At 34.5% G+C, this 19,736-nt stretch overlaps 1 protein-coding gene across 1 annotated transcript in view; it reads left to right on the top strand.

Annotated features, from left to right (window-relative positions):
- The window catches only part of LOC121410916, a 33,271-nt gene extending 21,704 nt beyond the window's left edge, over positions 1–11,567 (top strand). The window contains exon 3 of the mRNA XM_041603301.1: positions 5,173–11,567. Within this exon, the coding sequence (XP_041459235.1) occupies positions 5,173–5,526 (354 nt within the window). The 3' untranslated portion in view covers positions 5,527–11,567. The remainder of the gene's footprint in view (positions 1–5,172) is intronic.
- The last annotated feature ends 8,169 nt before the right edge of the window (positions 11,568–19,736 follow it).

Consider the following 19,736-nt stretch of genomic DNA (forward strand, 5'->3'; position numbering starts at 1 on the left):
TCTCTGTTTACATGAGACATAATCCATAATTTGAAAGTAGAATCTTTTAATGAGTTTTGTTGGAATAATTAAGAAGACATCATAACAAAATCATATCTGTTATTAAACCTTATCAATCTTTATTAATGTGCATGTTTTATTTATGTGTGCAATATTTGACTGTAAAATGATGGGAGGTGCCCTAGAAGTATGATATAAAAATCATAAATTGGCAAGGAAAGTGTAGAGGCAAAATTTATAGTTATAGTCCTGATTTTTTCCATTTTAGGTAGATAATTGAAGGGAGATTTTAATTTTGCTATGTAAATATCATAAATTATAGTTTTTTTTACCTGAACCAATGAACAAGTGCCCTTCTTCAATAATTTCCTTATTCTGTGGCTCATTGAGAGTTATGGTTGGATGAACAACTCATCAAAATGTTACACTAGCAACAAAGGCTTTCCCTCAAAATCCAATTTCTTGGCCACATGTGTTCCTTATCAAGAATTCCCATCAAGAAGTGCTAACTTTTGTTGTAAACCAATATTCCATATTTCACCCTGGGGCGATTTACAGCAACTGTTTGACTGGATCTGAGATCTTGTGCATGGAGGGTCTGTCTATCCTTCCCATAATTCATGGCTTGCATGCGGACGTGATCATTTCACCTCTTTATAAATTCAGCGATAAAAGGCTTAATTTTCATCTTTTCATTTGTAGTACCAGGTGGTTGCAAGCTAAAAAGATTCTTCTTCTTAACAAGCTTTACCGAAGCTTCTGTTGATCAGGCTCTCTTTTTCTTTTCATTTTTATTTTTCTCATTTTTTGTTTTATGTTTATCTTTAACAATGTATTATTCAAAATTTATGTTCCTTCTTTTCTGTACTAATGTATCTGAATAATATATATTCATTCCAGATTAAGGCCATTACATCTGGGTATGGGGGAACCTTGCTCATTCACAAAACAGATAAAAAGTGTTGTTTTCACTGTTGTTCATCGAACGCACGTACAGTGAAAAGGGTATCAAAATTTGAAAACAGGAAAAAATGGTATACCTTTCAAATCTTGGTATGTGGAAAAGTTAGGCATGTATATTTCACCCAATTATGAAAAATATTTGAGGCATAATTTAGGATGGGGAAAACATGACTTGTTTGATGTATATTGAAAATATTGGTTCTGAGTTCGAAATCAAAGGACTATATTTGTTTTGAAAGTTAATGTACGAGCATGGTGTCTACTTTTTAATGGAAGTCCCCCCTGGAATTATATTGTGAATGAGCTCACATACTATTATCATTTTGATGGAAAATACAAAGAGCAGCCTTATACATGTATTGTGGATATATGAAATTGGTTGGAATTATTATTTTTTATGGAGGGACACAGACAGTCAGGTTACATGCCCTCTGATCTTATTTCATTGTAGGTTATGTAGTTCATTAGTAGATATGACGCATGTTTAAGCAAAATTTTTATATGCAATAACTATGTTTTATGAATATAAAGTTTATTCTTTTAATTGCATTGAATTCATTGTAACATGTAACACTACAGATGCTTCTAGAAATAATCTTTTCTTGATTAGAAAATTAAAGAAAAATTTCTCCACCCGTCCTTAATTAAAGAAAAAATTGCAATTGTATATTTGTTGCCATTCCATACAATGTAAGGCATCACAGAAATCAGTTCTATTTGTGGTATGTTTACTTGCCTCACTGCTGGGTGTGATATTCCACAGAGAATTATATTTCTATGGAAGCCTGCTTTCCAAGACTAATTACAACCCCTGGGAGAACCAGTAGTAGTAACCTTGGGAGAAAAAAAATCCACCTGTGTTTAACCAGCTCACTGTGCAACAACACACGTAACTAACTAACGCTCTTCCATCGAGTACCTGTCCATATCAATGCACTACGCATATACACACAAACATCTCCATTCATTCATTCATCTTCCACACATTAAACCCAGCGAGTGACACTCACTGCGCACACACACGCTTCCCCCTCTCTTCTTCATCTCCCCCTCTCTCTTATCCATCTCTTATACCCATTTATGCTACTTGTCTCTGCAGTGGACTTCTACTGCCATGCGATGATGTTTTGCCCTGGTTTTACTCCTCTTACCGGCTGATTGCATGAAAGGATGCATATTTTTGAATTATGGCTGATTTGTTTGACTCTTACTGCATTCAATATGGACTAGCTTGTGACTGCATGGTCTGCTTTTGTTAAAGCACCTTAATGCACTTTTGGATTGTACGGCTTTTCTTGGAGTAACTGAAAGAACTGAAACAGTCTGATATCTCCTGGCAGAGCTTCTTCAAGTTCATCCTCATAGGAGTGCTTCATCCTAGTTTTGATAGTGATTAGTGTGGTGTGGAACTGCTATGGAAACAAATGGCTAACCCAGCGACGTACCGAGCCGCTCGCAGCCGTAGCTCATCTCCTCCTATCACCAAGCGGCATACTTATACCACCATGAGGTTAGATTCCTTGTGCTGTGGGGGACGCCCCCCTAGGAGATACCCTCCGTTTGAGACGCGGCCCACTGTTAGTATGGAAGAACTTGAGATGCAGCTAGCAAATATGGAGGTAGCAGACTAAAGAATCATGAATTGTGTGTTTTGTCTGTATGTGGTCATTACTTCATGATGAAATATACTGGTTCTGCGGGGTTGCTGAGTTTTTATTTACAATTTACAGAAAATTGTAGTACTACATATTTATTAAAATGAAGAGAGAGAAGAGATGGAGAGAGAAAATAAAGAGAACCAGACAGACAAATTACAGATAATGAGAGAGTACCGTGGAATGTAATGATAGAGAGAGAGAGAGGGGGGGGTTAGAGCATGGTGTGTATAAGCAAGAGAGAGAGGGAGATATTTTCCTTTTTGGGGTCATAAACATACTTGTGAATATTGATGAATATTGTATTGAAATCCCAGGAGGGGGGGGGGGCACTGCCTTGACGAGAGGATACCATGCGTGCGCAACCATGAGGTCTCGAAAAGCACCCTAAACACATATTTTCCATATTCTGAAAGTACACCCCTTAACAAGTATTGGCGTGTGATGAAACCCTACCCTTAACAACTTGTATTGGAAACAAAACGATACTCTTGACAAGTATTCCCTGAATTGAACCCCTAAACAAGTACAGCAATATTTTAATTGTTATGTCATGGACGTTGGTTGTCGGTTTTACCTTTACCTACATCGTTGGGTTTAGTACAACCCCACCTCCCACACCTTGCGCAACTCGTACTCTAAACACGTAGTGATGACTCTTGGGGCAAAAAGTACATCCTTTATAAAACAATTCAATCTTAATTTTTTTACACCATCGCTAATTTGACCCAAAACACGTAGCTTCCTAGATATAGTTTTTTTTCATTATTTTAGTGTTTGTGACACCCTTATTACATTACGTACAAAACGTGCCCTATCTCTTGAAAAAGACATTCTTTTTACATGGTTTTGGGGTCGCGCGTGGTATCCACTTGTCAATGTAAGTGCCCCCCCCGATTGAAATTTAAAAAAATTCAATCGATTTCAGATCAAGATAACAATTCATTATTTTTTTGCACATCAATGCTAAAAACAGAAAGAAATAGAAAGCATCCTCCCCAAAGTGCAATAGGTACTTATAGCCTCTTTGTCAACACCCTTTACATTAAGATGGACGAATCTCCCATTGTGAGGCATAAACCAGAGGAAATGAGGGAGGTGTGCTGTGCATAAGAATTAGTAATTTGCTGTTCATGATGCTGGGTGTAATTTGATCTGTCTTGAGACACCAGAATTCATTAAGCATCCCTCACCTTTTTGGGTTCCTTTGGTAGCTGGCCCAAGACTCTCATCTTTTCTCACCTTCCCCTTCTCCAGATCGATAAACCCATTGACCCTAATCTCAGAAGAGAAAACCTCTACATTCTCATCTTAAAGGAACAATACAATCTTATAATGATGTGAAGTTAGTGAGATATATATCGATAGTGGAAAATGATTATTTTGATGTTTTCAAGTGAAAATTCAAACTTACATGATGTATAAAATAAAACTTGGAAGATGAATGAGTTGAATAGGTGAAATAAGCAACTTTTATTATCTATCCATATTTTACTAAAATTTCCCCTATACCTTTATACAGGGGAATATGTAGTAAAATATGAATAGATAATGAAATTTGTTTTCCAATTTGTATGGATTGTTTTGAAAAAATAGTAAAAATAAATCTTTCTGTTAAGGTGTAAACATTTAAAAAACTTAATTGAAAACCTTCATATTTCTGTCATATTAAATTATGGATGCAATTGATTCCACAAATGCACATATCTACACTGCATTATGACAAATATCGTAATGATCCTTATGTTATGCAGTAGCTTAAAATAGAACCCAAAATTGATAAATGATATTTTGAAGAATGAGTTTTCTTTGTTTGATAGTAGCTCGTTGCTCGTACCCATGCCATAGTTTTTGTTCGTTACTTGAATGCTACTGTCAATGGAGAGCTGTGAGAGTTTTGTCCAAAGAGAGAGAAAAGCAAACAAGAAAAAATGGTGTCTGGTTGCATATGTCTGTGTCTCATCAAGCGTGTGAAATATGAAATTTGTTGGCATAGGAGGAGACAGCGGTTCAAATTTTCTTTCACAGGTGCCATTCATGTGAACTTGTGAAGTGCATTGTCCATATGGACGCTTTGGGGTTACTTTTGGTGCACCATTTTTCTCTTTGTCTCTCACCCCTTCTCTTTTGTTTTTGCAAGGGTACTGGACCAGATGTTGAATAGTATTTGTAAATATGATGTGTATTGAATTGTGGATGTATTTAGTGAGGGTTAATTATGCCCCTAAAGACTAAAATGTAATATCAGCATTTAGAAGGTCTTATGAATGAAGTAACTTTATTATCATAATGAATGCAACATTACACTTTGTAATGTTACACTGTAAAAAATCAGAAGTGTTGTTCATTTAAACAATTAGAGGTTGCAATTGCTCTGTTTTATTTTCTTTTTGACATGAATTGAAGTTTAATTTCAATTTTTCATTTGACCAAGTATCCATAATCTAATATCCTTTCAGTTATCTCATCCTTTAGGAGTGGTTAAATAAGTATTGTTGCAATTCATAATCTTATTTTTAATTTATCACAAATATCTGTTTTTTTTTCTTTCCAGAACCCGCCACCGCCTCCGATAGACTTCAACCTATATGCTACGAAGAAGACGATAGCGGAGGGCTTTTTGGTAGTGGCTCTCCTTGCTGCTAATGCTGCCCAACTTAAGACTATCATCACAGCAGGCAAAGAGAATCAATTCCATGGCTTTGTCACTGCCCTGGTCATCCTCTCCATCGTACTCTTAATCATCGTCATCGTCTTCCTGCTCCTTCTAGGCCGTGATAACCTCAACGATGTCTACAAACAACGAAAGTTGGATTGGATCAACAACTTTGCCACAGCTCTTGTTTTCTGTATTGTATTCATGAACATCTTTGTATGCGCGTTTGGAATAGAACATGCACCCTTATAGTGTTGGCTGTGTCCGTTTTCATAAACAGAGTAGGTCATGTAGCACTTTTCTAGTATTAAAAAGAGATAGACATGGTATTTTTATGAAGACTAATATAATACTGCATTAAATTTTGCAATAGAAAACTCTGCCCTTGATGATGCAGTGGGTTTAGAAAGTTTTAGCAAAACATTGTACATTATGAATGTCAATGAAAAAAAAACATCCAGATGATAAAGAGAAACAATGGATGATTCATTTATGTAGATGAGTTCTGAATAATCTTATAAGATATTAATTTGATTTATCACGCTTGCAGTGGTAAACTGGAATAGCAATTAATTCAAGAACTGTCATTTGAAATGATGTGCACTGCATCAAGCAACACACTTGGTTCTTGTTTACAGGCAAAGAAGGCTTCCACGTCATTATTCTTCATGCATTCATTAATAACGCATAGCATACAAAATGGTTTCCCCTAAAGGCTTGAGTCTGGTGCTTGTCTTTCTTACAGCAAGTTAAAAGGTGATGGGGAGAATGAAAAGGTATTCTGTAGAAAAGCTGGCTTGCAGGTTTGTCATGCAGTGCACCAAGGCTTTTCTGAATGCATTAACTCTTGCCTTTCTCTTTTCCCCGAAGCCATTTGAGGCTGCCATTATTTCCATTTAGGGTGGAAGGTAAATTTCTGTTTTGTTTCCCAATCTTGCATTGGATCAATGTTAATGGAAATGCACAATGCATGATGCTGTCATTATTTTTCAATCTTTAAAAGCCTGCTTAATTCACAGATTGTTCATTTTCAAAGTTTGAATTTATTGTCGTCCAATAAAACTTGAATTATCATACCTTTCCTTCAACGTCAGAAAGGTGTAAGTCATTAATCAGAAAGATTTCACATCCCTAGAAAAATGTTTCTTTACAATAAAGAGAACACTCCCAGAAGGAGTAACTGAAGCCAACTATAGGTGGTTTGTTTCAAAACATGAAATTGGAACAAAATATATTTATTTAAAAAAAAAGTTCTTGCCCACTCAGATCTTGCCTAAAATTGCAATATCATTTTTAAACTACATGCACCTCATTTCAAACTTAACACAGATTGTTGTCCTGAAAATTTGGCCAGAATTCAGACTCTGACATGATGGTAAAATTGCTTATTTTTATGGATGGATTGTTGTAGGAGACAATGAAGAAGTTCATGATTGCTTTCCATGCATGGTTTAATGAACTCTTAAAGGCCTTTGAGCATTCTGTCTGAGAAGAACAGCATATCTCATTGCACTTGCTATATTTAGCTATTGCCATCTCTATGCATACCGTGAGCAACATATGTTGTAATGGTCATATCCGAATGCTACTTCTATAATATGCAATGACTCTATTTCACATTAGTGTTTGAAATGAATATATGACTAACATATTCAAAAATGCAATCTCTGCCATTATAGGTAGCTGCGACACTAAAATGCTGCATATTCTTTTGTGGCCTTTGAAAAAAAAAACCTACATGTGGGATAAGGCATGAATATGTATGAAGGCATGAGGAATGTGTATCAAGGTGTCATGAATATGTATGAGTTGAATGGTTTTTATCTGACCATCAAGGTATAATCTTTGATGAGTAATTTTAAATGATAGACATCTTGAAATGTAGCAAAAAGAACCTTCTCATAGAATACAGAATTTGTCACTTAAGACTTGAAAGTAGGACAGAAAATGTCAAGACATTGGATATGATATAAAGTTCTACTATATATTTTTTTATGAAAAATTAAGTTTGTATTAAGATGAGGCCTATGCATCCATTATTTATTGTTCCCATTGACCATAAGATTTATGTATATTTCTTCATCATTTTGTGTTGCAGTTATCATTGCAATTTATGCACTATATTGGGCAGTGTTTTCATGATTTAACACATAGAACATGGTAATAATTCTATATTAGATGTGTTTTTGCCAATCTACCAACACCAAAAACATTTGACCATTTTTTCCTCAATAATATACTATCTGCAGTAATTACTTGAACTTTATGAAAATTATTCTCTTCCTTCATCAGCCAATAAAATGGCAGCTCAGTAGCTTATGACAGTAGCATGTAATGTGCCAACTGTTTTTGTGTAACAGGGCCCTGCTATCAGGGTAAGATATTAACATAGTGAGTGTTCCCCTGTTCACCCGTCTCAATACCTTATCATAACATATGGTAATCTGCTATCCCTTCTTCTGCCTAATAGATCTACTAAGCAGCATACAAGAAACATCGGACAATTGATTGCTTCAGACATGAAGATTTTAGAAACAAGCGTTTGGATGTAAAACGTGAGGTGTATATTATGAAGAGGTGTATGTGATCACGAGGTTGCTTGTATATACTTATGAAAATTATGGAGGATAATAATATTTCTCTGTAATTATTTGATCACATGAATGTATTTAAATTTACTTTTATCCTGTCAGGATTGCAATGCCCACTTTTTGATACTATGGTACGAATTAATATTACTTGAATTGTATCAAATCTAAAGTGTGATAGATTAATGTTTATATTCCTTTATGAAATGATTTACCTTGCATCTCATAGCTCAAAGTATACCTGTAACTCAAACTCACCTTCAAGATTTTTTTTGGCAAAATATTTAAATGTAAAAATAAAAAAACAATGTATCGGTATATACGTGTTAACTCATATGTTTCTGCTGTGACTCAATTATCGTAGTGACGTTATCTCTTGGAACAGTCTCTTGAAAGAAGAGTGATAAAAAGGGATATCATATCACCTTTAATGTACTGTACTTGGTTACGTACAAAAGGTCACAGTTCTTTTTAAGAACTTTTTCTACCTCCAGACTAACCACTATCTTCATTGAATTGGCAACATCAAACGTTGCCGCTCTTCATTATAGGAAAATAATCACCTGTTCAGAGAGGTCAAATCCTGATAGAAGCATATGCTTTGTTGTTTATAAGATATCCAACAACAGTGTTTTCTATTTCAATTTTTGTTATCAAAGGGTTATTTATGATTTTTCATTAAGCTGTCAGTACTGAGTTGTAGTGAGTTCATAATACATTTGAAAAACAAGTATTTATATTTCATTCTTGGTTTTATTAGTGTGCATAGTTTGATCTGAAAAGGGGTACATAATACATATATGCATGTTTTGTTTATTTTTTAATGATACCTGTCCCTATATCTGAATAATTCTTTTGGGTAAAAATCAATTCATAGTAATTGTTCATTTGTATACAACTGTATTGAGCTTTGATTAAGATAACAACACTTTGCCCAATGCAATTGAATACAAAGCATGGAATCTAATTGTACATTCACAATAGGATTTGGTGTCAAGGTTTTTATGATGCACAGAATGATTGATGATATGAGTTGATGTACTTTAGTAACAGTACATGTACCAAGAAGTTTATCAGTACTCAATTTGAATGATGTGTCATTGTCCAATTGGTTTTTGCAGTACTGTCTTTTAATAGTTAATGCACTCTAAATTTCAGAGATTTGAAGTAAGTTCAGAAAGGCTGTGCACAAATACCAGCTGAACAGTGGATTATTTAGAATCTTAAGGATTTATTATCAAATCTCAAAAGATTCCAATTCAAATCTTCTATTTAACTTGAGGTTAAAATCTAAATCCAATGTTCAGTTAGTCACAATTCACAGTAGTTCATGATTTTATTCTAAATCTTTTAAATTTAGAGTGAGGATGACTAAGTATTACTCATGATACGTACCTACCTAAATTCAGTTGGAGGTCTGAATATCTTGATGATTCTGTGCATCAGATTTTGTCAGTTTGATTTCAGATAAAAATTGTCCCATTTTGTTTCATATAAATGTGTATATAATTTCACCTCCCATATGTCTGTAATTGCCCAATTTCCTGCCAATCTTTGTTTCAAGAATCATGCATGAAATTGAATCTTCAGCAAAGATTCAAAGAGGCAGGTGAATTAGGTGGACAATCTGTTCAATAGCAAGATATCATGTACCAGGAAGGGACATGTCAATTTCATTCAATGCCAATTTTGGGTGAAATCAATCCAAGAAATTTAATTTTACTGTCCCACGGGAAAATGTTTGCATGGAACATGTTGGTTGATATTTTCACAGTGGTTTCAGTCCAACATCTCTAAAATCTCCATTACTGCATTTTGCTATTGCTGAACATGAAAACAATACCAAAATTGTAAAAAATAATATCTGAAATCTCTTGACTTGTGCATAATAACCTAAATTTATTAATATTTTATCTCATACAATTTTTTGTGAACAGAAAGAAAATATAATTTACTGGTATTAACAGCATGGTTTATAAGATGTTTCCATAATATAGGAGAAGATGAACATATCAAGGGCACGAAGCTTTCCCATCTATCTTCTAAACTGATAATACTGTGCAGAATAGCATACTTTGGTGTATACTGATCATACATATGAGAGGTCACTGAAAATAACTTGCAGTATTTAGGATGATAGGAAAACCAAAAAGGAGAGATATGGGGGGGGGGATGGTAGAGAGAATTAGAAAAAAGAATATCCCATCCATCTCAATCTAGAATGGGATTGAAATTCAGTTTTATTTCCCCGGACAGTGTAAAGTGATACAATCATCTGACTTGAGTAGTAAATGACAATCATATATCCTCAGGCATACTGTCAATGAAACTGCATTATGATGGTAATCATAGGAGAGATATAGATGAATATATTTACAGTTTCATTTATTTGATATTCATTGGAAACATGATGAATCTGTTATGTGTTGCTGTTCAAATTGACGGGTTGTATCTTTACTAGAAAACATCCTTGACCACACTCCACCAAAGACTTTCTTCTTGAAAGTTGAAATGTGATCATTCAAAGGAACTTACATCTATGAGATATATTGGATGATTAGTTTCATTTTTATCTGTCCTTGGTTGCATATTTATAAAAATTCCATGGAATCTTTTTTTATGCCACAGTGCATCTCTTTATCTCACTGTGTGCATAATTGAAACCCAAGGCTAGCATTGCATTTTCATTTATCTTTGCTCACTTATTATATGCACAACTGCGCATATCAACTCTCCCTGTCTGGGTTATTTACCCATGCCCCCATCCCACGCTCCTTAACTGGAGCATTTCACGCATCATGGTTATTACTTTTCACCAGGAGATGGAGTGATATCCAAGGTTGATGATGGACGATAACGCAAGAGAGCGTGGCCCAATGATCTGCCCTCCTCCTCCCTATGGCCATTTAGAATAGGTGTGGAAAATTGGAAATTGATTCGGGAATATGAAATGAATAATTAATACCTTTGCACTCTCTCTCTCAGTCCTCCCTTGAAGTGTCTATCTGTTTGAGGGAAAGATAGTTATTGATGAGTTTAGATAAGGTATGTATGATGTTTTGACAGTTAATGATTGTATACAACTCCAATACTCCAAAAAAAGTCATTTGTCTGTGCATTATGCATGATATTGTATTTCATTTTATTTCACAGTAAACCAACCCCAAAGTATTTTTCCCAATTAAATCCTTTCAAGTTCTTTTTTATTCTCTCATTGTGCTGAATCTCAAGTTTACAGTCTACTGTCAAGGGACCTATTTTCGCACAAATCCATGATAGAAATGGCATGAATAAACATACATGTAGTTCATGTCTATTTTTGTTGTGAGTCGAGTAAAGATATCTTTCTCCAAGGAATGCTAGGAATTCTAAATCGGTGCTAAGAGTTGTTACAAGTAAAATGTGTGACTTGGAACTACTTCTCTATGACCCCATCCATCTTGGGTTACTAAAAGCAAATAGACAGAAGGTGGATGGAAGAGGTTGCATTCATCATGGAGAGGAAACCTCTCCCACCATTTTTAGTATCTGGAGACCGTGTTGGTGTATTCACACCTCCTCCATTAGGAAATGAAGAAAATTTTCAAGCCTGGAATCATCCGATAATTCACCTTCACTGTTATATTGACAATATTAAGTTTCCATGGTCATGAACATGAAACAATTTTTGCAATATAGAAAAAGATGTTCACCCTTGCATCACATGAAAATTTACTGCAATTTGCATTCATAGTCACAATCTCTACAACCTCTGAGAAATACTGGTACATGTGAAGCTCTAAAAGGTCAGAAAAATATCTACTGATTTGGGGGTAATTATTTTTAGGGATATTACAAGTTACTTTTCTATAGAACAAAAAAAGTATATGAGCTGATCAGTCTGGTATGAAAGGACCTTTAGTTACACCTCCATCTTGGTACACCTTGATGTATTACCCCCTTGATGTGTCACTGACATCTATGACAGTTTGGGAGCAGGAGTGAGAAATTACATCCATTATCTACACACCCTCCTCAAAATGGTAGAATTGAGATGGACTTGGGTTCGCTGTGGAGACCGTCAATCTTATTTTCAGAGTGAAAATGGAAAACTTGTAGCAGTGTTTCATTCATGATGTGTATACTTCCTTAATGAATGTTATATGCCAAAATGACAATATTGTTATTAATATTGTTGTTTGTGCCTATGCTAGAGGCCCATTTGACAGAATGGAATTGCAATATACGTTACAATTTTCGGATATCTATTCTAAGCATTTTAGATATATTGTGAAATTATAAAATTCATACAAGTCCTTGTAAAAAAACTGAGAGTACTGCAGTATTTCTGCAGAAAATATGTCTGATTGACTGCATGTACACTTTATACTGCAGTATATTTTGTTACAATTCTGTAGGAGATCTCATTAACATTTTCCTCACTTTAAAGTTGCTCACATCAAGGTTGCTCTGTTCCTCCTCAATCATTTCTTGAAACAGTAAACATGTATTTTAGGAATTCGAGAAATTAAGACAAAGCTGTTTGGAATACTGAGAATGTCAAAATTGCAAAAAAAGAGGGAGAATTCACTCCGTATATCCATATTTGGAATGGTTCAAAGTTATAAACATTGTTCTTTGACAGGCTGTCCACACTTACCACCAGGAATAGCTTGAATTCATCATAACATGTTGAGATGCAACATAATGACTTTCATGTGTCTAACAAACTCTCATGAGAGGTCCCATTGCCAGTGCCTGAATCATTTGGACAAAAAAAGAGACAAAACACCCATCCACATATAGAGGGCAGACTGATTTATTGTGGGATTCATCTCTGGCGTCATTCCTCACATAATTCTCCATGTTGGTTTACATCTATCACAATTCCTTGATTCAAGGGAGAGGATCGGTGTTGACATGCAATGTATTTCAGGAATCCTTTCCCATTTCCTCCAAGCAATTTGAAATTTGCGGATATTGCTTTAAGGGAATGATCAAGTTCATGAAAATCTTGAAATCCAAAATTAAACCATTCATGTGTTATCAGGATTTCCACTGTAAGATTTGGGTGATATGGAGGAAAATTTTGATAGTCTTGATTATTTTGTCTTGTGGTATCTTAACTTTTACAATGGTCGCTCCCCCTTCTTTTCCCACTTGGTGCTCTACAATTTTGTTACCATTGTTCTCTTTTCCCTTTTTTGTCCAAAAATTTGTATTCTTAAATTGAGAAATATGAGAGTAACACTATCCCCAAATACATTGTATATGTAGGAGGTAATTTCTAAATCACAAGAAATTCAGAAAGGTCATAATTTCATGAAATTTTTGAAAAAGAGGTTTCACTAGATTAAGCATGAGTAAGCATGAATGGTTAACTCTTTATCCATCATGTTGGATGTTTTGTATATCTTGACCCCAAAAAATATGTGACTCATTTTGAGTAACCATATAGGAGAGGTCAGAGCAAAGAATTGATGTGGCCAAATTACATTTGCCAAAATGTACAGGGGAGGTCAGCTTGAAAGTACTCTGTCATACTCGTACCTCAATCCAATCACTTATTCTACAAGATTGAATTTTCATTAGGAATATGTGTCCATCTGTGAATATATGAGAGTTTGAGAGTCTTTGAAGGGTTAAGTAAAGGAGGAGAATGGTGATATGTTGTCTATTTAGGGCATGCACCTGTCTTGCACATGACAACAGCTATGTTTTGACCAACTTGTCACCAGGCAACCAAATTTAATATCACCGTCTTGAAATGCATACATGCCTCCCATCCATGTTCTTGGTTTCGATTGTCACTCTCCTATTCCCATGCCTACAGTCCATCTTGTGATTTGATCTCAATGACATGCAGTGAACTCTGATGACATTCTGTTCAAACCTCCTGTAGAAGTGTGACAAGAATGTTATAAGTGTCCAAAGAGTTGATCATCTTGTGTTTCATAATTACATGATAATTGACACTAATTGATTCATGCAATCTTACAATTGATATGCAATATGTTGTGACTTTCATGTAATCTTTTTGATCCTTTTCAATATAAGCGGAAGAATTCGTCTTTCAGTAAATCTCTAACTTTTGACTGATGATTATATTTGTTTTTAATCTTTCCTGTTGTGATAGGCTAAAATACAATTCTTTCCCAGTCTACCAAATTGACCTTTAATTCACTTAATATGTAAATCTTTCTCTACTTCTTGAGTATTTCTTGTTTTTCAAATCATTCTCTGGGTGAATTCAAGCTGTGAATTCCCACTCAGGTTTTCTGACTTTCATAACTCGAGGTTTCTTGTAAGCAACAGTTTTCATAGTCACTGATTCTCTAGGCATGTGCATTCTACTATGAGCTGATTCTCCAATTATAGGGTGATTTATGAGAAGCAAGAATGGGTATCACCATGGTCCTGTGTGTAAAATCAATCATTCATCATCGATGATGCATATGATAGGTGTCCTAAAATATGTATACCTGTTGGCCTTCTGACTGTCAAGAAATGGCTAACATCTAAAATCCAAAAAATCAGATCTCCTTCAACCAGTGGTTTCGAGTCACTAAATAAATGGCAAGGGCCAATCTAGATCCATTGTTGCTTGTACATTTTCGTCAAAATACAGACCAGGATCAAATCAGAATTGTTCTATTTTTGTAATCTATTACAAACTTTGTGTTGGGGACCAAGAAGATGCTTTTATTGTGTTCATTGACATATGCAGTAGAACTGCTGTATGTAAAAACTACAAACATCTACAGAAATTAGATTAGATTTGCAAAGTGAATTCAAAGTTGTATCAGTGCAAGTGGTGTTGTGGAGATCAATATAGTTGGCTCAGGGTGTTGAGGGCCTTGATAGACATTCCCCAGGGAGTGAAGAATGTGTTTATAATGAATACAGGCAACACAGAATTCAGCTTGTGACTGAAAAGAAACGGATTTGAGACGTATGAGGTACTAAGCATTATTAAAAATGGATACAATAATGTGATATTATTAACTTGTGTTAGCATATTAAGCAAACCATGACAGTGTTGGTTTTGTGCTCCTTAATTCCAGGTCAGATGAGGTACCCTGTATGACATAGTCCACTCCTAGCTGATGCTTGCATTTCACAGGTCACAGTATCATTCTACTTGACCTCAAGAAAAAAATCCTTGCAGTAGAAAGACTAAACCCAGCTGCATCACTATGAGTCACTGTGAGTTTCATCAGAACATGTTGGCCAGAGAATATTCAATCTCTCCATAAAAAAGACTTCTTTTAATATTATTTTAAAGTTTAAAGTATGGTAAACTTTTAGAGAATTGATTGTACAGCTTTGTCAAAAAATAATTTTAAGACTTTTGGGGATGTGAAGGGTCCCATTAATGATGAGAGCTAGATTTAAGTCACTTGTATATTTTACACATACAAGGAGAGAGTTGTATCAACATCTTTGTCTGACAAGTTGTCAGATCTGATTGCTTTTCTTGATTTTGATTGGCTGAGAAGCATGGTTACTATGGAAATTGTCAGATGAAATGGGACTTGTCAGATAAAATGTCTGACAAGTCCTTTCATAAACCGCTCCCCTGCATCTTTAAAGTGTGGTGAATTCATTAAGATTCATATATAAAGTTGTGAGACAGTCCATGCAAAGTCACTGATATGCATATTTGTAATTTGAAAATATGGTTACACTAAAATTGGGAGAATGTCTTAACTTTACTCTTCTGAAACTTTGTCATTTCACTTTATTCTGTGATTCTAACAAGTATTTTGATAGCCCTTTGCTAAGCACAATTATTTCAAATTGTGTTGAATGTTTTCATTTTGTAGAGTTATATGACTTTGACTTTATTTCAGTATTCTTCAGATTAAAAAGAGAAGGTAATTGGTTGCCATTTATTCCATTGATTGATGCAGAATGTAGCACAATTTCAATCATACTCAATTCAAAGACATGGCTAACAAGAGGTTGAAAGTACCTGAGGAAAATCTAATCCTCCATGTAACCATTCTTAACAAACTCACTTCAAGAGAGCAAGACAAAATCTAGGATTACAGGGAAACGTGATTGAACCCTCGAAAGCAGGGGTGGAATGGGGAATGTGTGGGACAAAGAAGTCTTGTGGATTTAGTAGTGACCTACATGCAAGAGTCAAAACATTGCCCAAAGCTCGTCCAGAATGGCAGGAAAGCTGGAATATATCCTGCATGCAATGCGTGCATTCCCCTCGGCTTCATTTTCTTGAATTGCTGCTTGTAATAAAAGCCAAACATGTCGCAATTGTAAGGGATTTCTTCTTTTATTTCCCTGCTGCCAACAAAACTTAGCCTGTGTGGAGTTTATTGACTCCAGAGTTCATGTACTTCTATTGACCCCTATAGCATCTTTGTCCATCCTTTCAGAATCATTTCTGTTCTACCTACCAGTACCTGATTTTATCAAACTTTATAGTATGCAAACTGTAGTTGAATTGAGACAGTTTGAGAGTTTGGGTGATTCCATCCTGAAAGTATTAATGTTCTTTCAAAAGAATGTAATGATAAATGATATTTGGCTGGCTTGCGTATTCAAAGGGAATATTATTTAATAACTTCACTGCTTTTACAACCAGTGTTGTATGTATTATACCGATCCTTAATTATGACCTACCTCATACTATTAAAAGAAGTATGAAATTATTTTAAGTATGGCTTGTTTGCCTCATTTTACATTATTATATCTGAACAGGATGCTTGTTCTTGCTTGGCCTTTTTAAACAATGTTCTTTAGTTTGGTTGGGCATATTGCTCTCATTCCAGAGTTGCATGAATTGAATATCACTGTTTATATTCTATTTTCAAAGAAACTACAAATGATTGCAATCGCCTTGCTGGAAATTGCTTGAGAGTACTGTGTTTACCTTATTGAATTGAACTAGGATTAGATGTGAATTAATATGTATTTGAGGGTACTAGAAGCCCCTATTCATGCAGGTGCTATATTTCTAAGGGGCCAAATTCAAACTGAAGTGAATTCTTACTAATATTGTTGCAGTATTTAGATTATGAATTCCACAATATATACCAGTATAGAGCATAGATATCAGGAATAAATTGTGTTGTTACAGTATTAAAGTAGTTATTTCCTAAGCTGAAATGGAGCAGTGCAATATCCCTATAACTCAACTATTTATAGCTACATGAAATGATGTAATGTATATACATGTTATGTACTGTGGATTTTGCTCCAATTAAAGCCACAATGTTGAATGTACTTAATGTCCATTAGAATTCAAACAAATGTTCATTTTTCATCATTTTTTTGTTATGTAGGTGTAGAAGAAAATACAATATATTGTATGGTGGATTCACTATGTTGTAAATGATGTTTCTTCTGATTTCTATTTCATTCTTGTATTTTGTATCACATACCCCTGCCCTTTCTCTGGACTCACAAATTATGTGATTTCAAGTATTCTACTTCGTTATGATTTATTTTTAGAAAATTATTGAAAATTTGTATTTTATGCTTTTAACAACTAATATCTTTCTAAAATTTGAATAAAGATGTTGATCTTTCTTTATTTGCATTTCATCATGCTCATATTTCAGTATTTCAGAATATAAAATCTAATTTGATTGAATATATTTATTGACTATTGAAGTGTATTGTAAATTATAACAATTTTCTGCCACAAGTTCAGAACATGATATTTGTACAGGTGAAATTTTGTAAGTTAAATATTTAAGAACCACAGAAATCTGGTCAACTTAAAGAAGGTCTGCTTTTGCTAGATCCTGAATTAATTTTTACTAAAATATGTTTCCTAAAGTGGCTAGAGGAGTATGCATTTGTTGCTTCTGTACATATTTGATAATTGATGTCAAATATGAGCAAAATGGAATAAATTGAAGGAGTCGTATTTGGAAAGGGAAGTTGCAAGTAGGGGACTGTATATCATGCACATTTTCTGGTTCTTGTCATCTGTGTAATGTAATATATCTTGCAAACTTTCAGAACACTGCCTTTTTCATATTTGTATATGACAAACATACATCTATGTTAGCTCTGTTCATATTTTGAGATTTTGTTAAGTAGTAATTATAAAGTATTGTAACAAATTTTATTGTACACTTTGATTTTTTTTAATGATTATATCACCTCTTTAGTGAAGTGTGTAGATATGTGATTTGTAAATGAATTGGTAATTGTGTAAAGTGGTGATATCATTTTCATGGTAGATACTGAATAATGTTGAAAATATTAGCATTTTTATATGTGTCTGAAGAGATTATAGTTTTGATCATAATGATGGTATTTTTAAAGACATGTGATAAAATTCAATGATTATTGTTGATCTTGAAAATGTGTTGTTTGATAGAAACATTGATTGCTATGTTGACTTATTAGGTAGTAATCAAATAGAGGGTCATTGTTTGAAAGTACCATTGTTTTTATCAGTTCTTGTAAGATTCCTTTGTCGTGAAATATTGTGATTTAGAGAATAAAACAAGATTTTGTATAAATGATAAAGGTGGCAGTGTTGTATGTAAACTATTTTGATTTGTCAACATTTCTTCTCCACCTAAAATAGTTGCTCCCAACTTCCGAACAGCTTTATGAAACTGCCCCCGGGCTCATTTGTTTAGAACCAGGCCGCCATGACACCATGGAAACTGACATCATTGCTCCGATACTCTATTACAAAAAGTCAGATCCACATCTTTACACAAAAACCTTGCATTACAACATTCATTACAGATAAAACAATAGGCAATGTGGAAAGTCACCCCGAATGATATATTGATTATTTTCACTGGATTTAATGGCGCTTTTTGTCTTTTGGAGCAGTTTTCCTCCTTTCCCCATTGTTTTTGTCTATGATAAATAAAAGAATCCCTAAATGAAAGATGAGCATTTGGTAAAGTGCCTATTAGAAGAGTTTAGATGAAAGTAATGGTTACTGTAGCAGGGATTTACACACTCGTCTGAGAGTATACTGAGTGTGTTTTACAGGAACTGTTTCTTTTATCACATTAAGAATTTATAGCACACCTTTCTGTGTTTTGTGTACTTCTTTGTGATGTCAAACTGTACCCTTCTTCTCTTAAGCCCATCTCACACTACAATTTGTTGCAATCCGAATTTCATATTGTGATAACCTTTGATATGGACATTCCAACCAATAAAATATTATGGATCAGAGCTCAGAATATTGGTAGGACTACTGAAATCAAAATTTACTCCATTTAGAGCCTCCATGAATGAATAAAAACAAATTTAATTCCAAATCATAATGACATCATTATCAACTGCGACTTGAAGCCGATTTAGACTTTTCTCCGACCATAGGGCTTGCCTCAAAGTAAAAATATGATTTTAGTTTTCCTAACATTATGCCAAACTTTAAACGAAATAATTTTTCTTCTTTGAATTTTCATATTCAAATGCAAAATGCGATTTCTTGACAAATTGTGTCGCACTGGATCGCATAGTGTGAGACGGGCTTTGCTCTCTAGTCCCCCCCTGTCCTGATTAACGCACATCCCATACACTCCCTTCCCCCTCTCTCCTCTTTCCCCTTTTCCACTATCCGTCCCCATACTCTCTTCCCCCTTCCCTTTCATTCATCATCTCCCTGTAGATCTCTATACAACGTAAATGGGAAACAGGCAACAAACCATGTTAATGAATTCTATACTCTCTTTATTTACTTTTTCATTCACTTTTGGACTAAACCATCAAATAATATAATATTTACAAAAGTAACCAAACAAAAATGTTTATAAACATGACTTTACATTTCAGCACCAATATGAAATAATGCATACAAAAGTAACAGTGCATACCAGATTAATTAATACAAAATGTTTCATTTACATGGTACAAAAGAAAACCATACAAATTGTGTACAGATCA

This window comes from Lytechinus variegatus, chromosome 3 (assembly GCF_018143015.1).
Source record: "Lytechinus variegatus isolate NC3 chromosome 3, Lvar_3.0, whole genome shotgun sequence".
Lineage (NCBI taxonomy): Eukaryota > Metazoa > Echinodermata > Echinoidea > Temnopleuroida > Toxopneustidae > Lytechinus > Lytechinus variegatus.